Here is a 6,181-nt window from a genome sequence, read left to right on the forward strand (position 1 = left end):
TGAACACAATTGAGCTCTTTATTCCAAAGGTGAGAGTTCTCGCTGTTGTTGTGCTTTGTATCCAACAACCTTCCATGCAAGAAACAATAAGTAACTTAAGTGTTGCAGGAATATCACATGATCTCCCGTTTTCTGTAAAGATAAACCAAAATATATACAACAATACACAGGATCATTATAAGAACATATTTTCATCAAAAATACATCAATTTACATTATTTTCCACTTTGCTGCTTTGAACCCTGCACCTCAGCAATCTCAAGCACTAACTAGCTTAGGCTAGCCTTGGTGCAACGATAAGGTGATGTTTCGCTGCCTGATTGAAAGCAGCTAGCGCGTCGACCACTGGTCGACGCGCTAACCGCAATTTTCAATCCAGCGCTGGAGTCCTCCAGTGCTACCCTTACCCTTGCTGTCCCCCGTACATCACGCTCTCGTATGCTGTCCTGCTGCTGCAACGGCAAAAAGCGAATAGTATTTTTGTGATCTATCTGGAGGATGCAAAATAATGACACTTTAGTTCTCCTACGATGTAAGAGATTACCACTCTATCAATGCATTTTGTCAACATGGGTAAGCGAAACATTGACGTATGGTCGGCATGAGATGTGATGCTTTCAGGTGGCTGCCGCTTCTGCCACTGATCTTCGAATTCGCGAGGCGTGAGCCAAGTCTCTGCTGCAGCATCACTATCAAGCCACTCACAGACCGTCCATGTTATGGGCCAATAATTGACACACTAGAATCCCGTACTCTGCTTAAGATGGCTGACCCCTACATATGTTGCTGGTTCGCAATCCAGCAGGGAGAATCTGCATACTCTCGTTCTCTCCGCCCGTTCTGGATATCACCCGTCCAACGCAGCCTAGACGCGATCACCTTGATGGCGTGTTCATCTTTGCATGAACCAGCTTCGAACCCCGGAGTACGAGGCCATCTGCAGCAGCACGATCATATGAGCACAGCCCGAGACGTTGGTAGCCAGGAGCCATCCGCCGTAATGCTACCATGGCCTCAATCCATATTTATTCCTTGTATTTTGACAGGGACCATTCTCTTCCTCGTCACCCTGTTACTTCTTTGGATTCGTCGGGAAAAGCAAAAGCCAGATCTCCTCCCACTTAGCCCTATCCGTCTCCTCGTGTTCTCTTTTATTGCGTTGGGGTTGGCTGTATCAACAATTGCAATCACTACCATTGGAGAACAGGAGGAATGTGTGAAGGAATGCGTAAAGGAATGTATTGATATATTTACATCGGTTATCATAATACTTCAGTATTTTTTAACGGCAATCATTGCTTCACTTGCGGTAGGCTACTATCCTGTCCTATATTCTGACAGTGTGCCTGACAAAGTGCTCAGTACGAGAGTTCTGCAATGTTGTTTGAGAATGGGCCCAAGTTTACAGGAAGACTTCTGCAAAACTACTTAAAGGGAGATTTTTTCCAAATTTTGAGGCCATCAATCATTCCGGTTCTTGTATCCACAACATGCGGCATTATCATTATGATAGGGTTAGTACTATACTTTGATTATATTTTCAATCTTAGAAGCTAATATCATTCCAGGCGTTCTTCAGGTGCACTTCTCCACAGAGTAACGTCTATTCTCCTCATATTCGTGGCCGCTTTCGATACATGGCATACAGTGGAAGTCACTCGCATTTCTTCGGTTTTTATTAACCGAGATTTCCGGGGCGAGCTGGAGCAGGGACGCGTTACGAAAATGAAGCGAGCTGCTTCGTGGTTTATTGAAGGACTTAGATTGATCATAACAACATTGGAAATATTTTATGGTGATGATATGACAAGAAGGCATATATTTGCTTTCATTATTGTGGCGAGGATGCTTGTTGTTATTCTGGTGAACACGCCACTTGCCCTGTTATTCTGTATTTCAGGAGGGGAGTGGGAGTTACAGGTCCGTATACTCATTTTTTTTGATCTCACTTACTCATCAGTGTAGATTTCGTACACGGTGTCGACGCTTTCATCCTTAGTCTTAGCATCTCTTATGCAAGGCTATCGTTTCAAACTTAAGCCTCGAGAACGCTCGACGCAACATCTGAGTCTAAGAACAAACTCCTAAGAATCCCTTGCAGACACAGAGAGATAGCGCGCGCGCATGAATTTCAGGAATTAAGGCTCGAGACGGTCCTCCTGATTATGCAGATGATACGTGCATGCATGGATGGACTCTTGCCGAAAGGAATTTCAATAAAAGGTATTTATAAGGCTGAGGTCCTGTGAAGAGTAGTCAACAGGCAAATATCCAATTAAGCATATAAGTACAACAAGATTGATGTATGAAATCTGCGCTTACATTCACAGAGGATTATTGTTATGCAAATCACGGACAAATGAACAAACTCGGTATGATCAATCATCATCGTGGAGAGAGCTCCACTGTGCGTTGACCTGCTCTCGCTGTCAATACCTTTGCTCTCCTCCGTTGACACACGATCACCGTGTTCAAAGCCTAGGCTTCGCCCAACAACTGCAGAAGTAGAAAGAAAGGCCATTGGTCAGGCTTCTATAGAGAAGGAGAACAGCGACGAACAAATTCATCTTGGACACAATTATACTAGATCAAGTGGAAGAGATCTGTGAAATGTTTCTTGTTCTGTTAAACCCAAGATTAGAGAATCTGTGTGAACAATCGCTGCCCCTGAGTGCAAAGATAATGTGATTCCATAATAAGGCCTTTTTTAGCATGTAACGGCGTCTCGGCAATGCTTTAATCTACTGAGTTCTATATATGCCATCCCCTACCCTCTTTCACTGGCATCCCACGCTATTTCGGCGCTTCAATTGATGAACGTAATACTATTTGATATCCAATCTGCAGTCACATCTCCGGAAGTACGGGTATCCCTCTTTTCAAGGATGTCCCCGCCCTGCTCTCTCTATTTATATATCTGTACTCCCCACACATCATTCATTCTCTCTCTGGATTTGAATTCTCGACCCGGAACTGCTGGTTTTCATGATAATGTCGCAGGATCGTGCAGCACCGTTTTCTCAAGCTTGCAAGCCGAACACATCCACTCCAATCAATATTCCTCAAAAAAAAAGTCCAGCAAAGATGCAACATTGGTCTGACCAGACATCAATATTCGGCACCGCACCGCCGAAAGTATCCTCTACCTCGAACCAAAGCATTTCGAAACCGGGCTCCAGTAGCCCAGCTTGGAACAAGTCATTTACAACATGGAATAAGTCTTCACTCCCGGCCTTGCTTAGTAATGAAGACCTTTGTTTCAGCAATAGCCATATATCAGATCGACCACCACCGCCATCTACAACAACGAAGCCATGCATGGTCATGCCTCCGTCGAACACTAAGAAAAAGGACACTCTGCGGCATAAGCATTGTGTGAATCAAGCAAAATTAAGGGAATATGCGCAGCCAAAGATCATGGAAGATGGAGAGGAGAAGTGATAAACTAGGAGGTGAAGAACATATCTCATTTCTCCAATCCATAAGAATGAAGACTCATACTTTCTGTTTAGTTAACTCGAAAATTCTACAACCAGAAAAGACATTAGGCTAAGTAAGCCTGGTGCCATCTCTTAAAGTCCTAGCATAAGTTAAACCGCTATCTCTTATTATGATATCTCTTTAAGGGGCCAAGAAACAAGATCTGCTGGGAGGCAATGGTGGTCGGGACCGACTGATACCGAAAACAGAAGCGCTTTGCGTTCTACTGTTTTAATAGTAAAATTCTTATGCATGGTGGTCAGATCAGCGTCCATTAAGTCTTTAAAAGCTATTTACTTGATCAAAGAGCTTTCAGGGTTGCAAAATAATGCTGCCTGCTCTCTTTCGCTTGAGCTCTGCTTGCTACTTCAGCTCTTCGCACCATATCTACTCCCCATACACCCAAGAAACTCTCTTTTCAGCTTTTTCTGCCTTTCCTCCCTAATTCTAGCTACCCATGCTTCCACTCCGGCAATAGCACTTTCGGGAGAGTCCCTATGTTCTAACAGAAGGGAGAGAACCTCTGCTGGACTGAACTCCGATTCTGGCATAAGGCTAGTAAACTCGTTACCAAGTCGTTCGATCACCTCATCACTTTTGGTATCCTTGAAGACGATATGGAAAAGTTCATTAATAATTGCCTTCTCAGCCAGCGGAAGTTCTATTTTCAGGTCAATTCGGCCAGGCCGGATAAGCGCATAATCTAGTCGGTCGGGGTAATTAGTTGTCATGATAAGTAGTCGACCTTCTTGTGATCCGACACCATCAAGAGCATTAAGCAGCCCAGAGAGAGTGACTCCTAGTGATTTCTTTTCTTCCAGATTAGCGGAGGGGTCGAAATGAGTTGATTCTCTATCGATAAATCGATTTGTAGTAGCCACATCTACATCTTCCAGGAGAACGATACACTGCTGCGGGAGATTTTCAAATAAAGAAGCCAATATTTCATCGGTAATACTGGCCAAGTTCAGAATGTAGATGTCTAAGTCGAAATGCCCGGCAATCGAAAAGCTCAGGCTGGATTTGCCGGTTCCAGGAGGCCCGTATAGCAGATACCCTCGTTTATAAAGAATGCCACGCTTATTATACCATTCGCGTGTTTTTTGGCCAAGGAATCTCGTGATGTCGGCCAACAATGCGTTTTTGATTTCGGCGTTGAGGAGGACAGTCGACATGGGTCGGTGGCCCCTTGTGGCTGACAGTTGCCATTTTCCATCTTTGACTTCAAACACGACCGTTTGACCCTGCAGTTCCACTAGGTAATTTCGACGACATTCTTCCAAGAGATCCTTGAGAATTTGCGGAGACCATCCAAAACAGGAAAGCGAAATTTCCTCTGGTGTTCGGAACCACGGGGCTTGACTTCTTTTGTCCACATGGCGGAGGAAAATTAGATTATTCTTGTACCAAAATAGCAACTTTACATTCCAAGGATAATATTTCAGAAGCTTCTTCATAGCACCATTTCTCTCGTCCAGGCCGATAATAACGAGGGATGAGCGGCAATTTTGAGCAAATGACTGACGCAACACCCATGAAAGAAGCATTTGATGCACCTCACTATTACAAGAGATGTGAATAGTTGAAGCTGTTATAATGAGAAAGAGAATTAATTCTATGGAAGGATTGACTCACTGAGATGCGTCCCTACCCAGTTTGATATATGTTTATAAAGGAAAGCCAGTGATGCGTAGATACACAATACAGGAACTACCGCATCTAGGTTTATGTTTGTATATTTCTGGACGATGGGGGAGAAACGAAAGAAGCCTGGAAAGAACACTTCCATCGTTGATAACTGCCCTTGTAAGGGCTGTCCATGTGACTGATTGCTAGTCATATTGATTTAGTAGGAATAACCTTTAGACCAAAATACAAGTGTATAGGCCTCAAGCGACGACTCTGCCGCTTTTATACATGAGCTAGCTCATCTTTCATTGTCGGCATGCAGGCGGCAGGGCTTGGCGTGGCTCTAGCTCACATAAATGGCGGTATTGCGCTTTCCCTCATTATAATTACATAATATATCTCATTTTCTTAACACTTGCCGAAAAAAAACATCTGCTGAGGAACATACCAAACAGTTTGCATCCAAAGTCGAACGCCAGCTTTATATGGCTCTGGATAAGGATTATCTTGAATTAGTATACTGTTTCTGAGAGTAGAATACTGGACTGATCATTAAAGCATTAAATATTGTTTAATAAGGGTACCTTTTGTCACGAAACTGATAGATGGGATCTGCTCGAGTATTACGTGAGGTGAAATAATGAGATTGTCAACTATCTACTAGATCGCGCGGTACAGGTGTAGTACCAGGGTCAAGACATTGCGTAAAAGAGAGAATATCTGAAGGGTGCGCGTGCTTAAATATATGAGGAAAAAGGGAAGGGTATATCCACCTTTCCTAATTAGGGTTCGGGGCATGGTTCACCAACACTAGATTGTGTTGGCTTTCATCAGGTTATGTTAGCCAGTGTTGGCTGGCTCCAGGACTGGTTCGCCAACACTGGGTTGTGTTGGCTTTCATCAGGTTGATATTTGGGTTCAGGTAAGTGTACTGGGGTACAAGGTACAATTCGAGAAGGCGACCATCAGGCAGCGAGGCATTGATAGGGCCCACCTGATGGCTCAAGCCCAGCTCAACCGGCCAATTCAGCTCAGCATGGCTCGAGACAAGCTCGAGGTATGATTCGAGACA

At 44.0% G+C, this 6,181-nt stretch overlaps 2 protein-coding genes across 3 annotated transcripts; one reads left to right on the forward strand and one right to left on the reverse strand.

Moving 5' to 3' along the window:
• The first annotated feature begins 438 nt into the window (after positions 1 to 438).
• On the forward strand, positions 439 to 2,661 carry PV09_09826 (uncharacterized protein). The gene is made up of 4 exons (XM_016363970.1): positions 439 to 1,309; positions 1,363 to 1,514; positions 1,569 to 1,920; positions 1,966 to 2,661. Exons 1-4 carry the CDS (start codon positions 593 to 595, stop codon positions 2,086 to 2,088), a joined length of 1,344 nt encoding a protein of 447 aa, XP_016208200.1. The 5' UTR covers positions 439 to 592; the 3' UTR covers positions 2,089 to 2,661.
• A 1,077-nt stretch (positions 2,662 to 3,738) lies between these two features.
• PV09_09827 lies at positions 3,739 to 6,024 on the reverse strand (the record flags this gene model as incomplete). 2 transcript variants are annotated; one of them, XM_016363971.1, is made up of 3 exons in its annotated part: positions 5,558 to 6,024; positions 5,116 to 5,508; positions 3,739 to 5,068 (listed from the first exon to the last, which is right to left on the reverse strand). In XM_016363971.1, the coding sequence occupies exons 2-3, from the start codon at positions 5,318 to 5,320 to the stop codon at positions 3,849 to 3,851; spliced, it is 1,425 nt and encodes a 474-aa protein (XP_016208201.1). In that variant the 5' UTR covers positions 5,321 to 5,508; positions 5,558 to 6,024. The 2 variants fall into 2 exon arrangements, with proteins under 2 accessions (XP_016208201.1, XP_016208202.1); XM_016363972.1 differs by having other exon boundaries at positions 3,849 to 5,508.
• Positions 6,025 to 6,181: the final 157 nt, after the last annotated feature.

This window comes from Verruconis gallopava, assembly GCF_000836295.1.
Source record: "Verruconis gallopava strain CBS 43764 unplaced genomic scaffold supercont1.240, whole genome shotgun sequence".
Taxonomy (NCBI): Eukaryota; Fungi; Ascomycota; class Dothideomycetes; order Venturiales; family Sympoventuriaceae; genus Verruconis; species Verruconis gallopava.

Coding starts and splice junctions, on each gene's coding strand:
- PV09_09826 (XM_016363970.1), top strand. CDS start 593: ATGGTCGGCATGAGATGTGATGCTTTCAGGTGGCTGCCGCTTCTGCCA. Junction 1,310..1,362: donor CAATCATTGCTTCACTTGCG/GTAGGCTACTAT, acceptor CAAAGTGCTCAG/TACGAGAGTTCTGCAATGTT. Junction 1,515..1,568: donor GGCATTATCATTATGATAGG/GTTAGTACTATA, acceptor ATATCATTCCAG/GCGTTCTTCAGGTGCACTTC.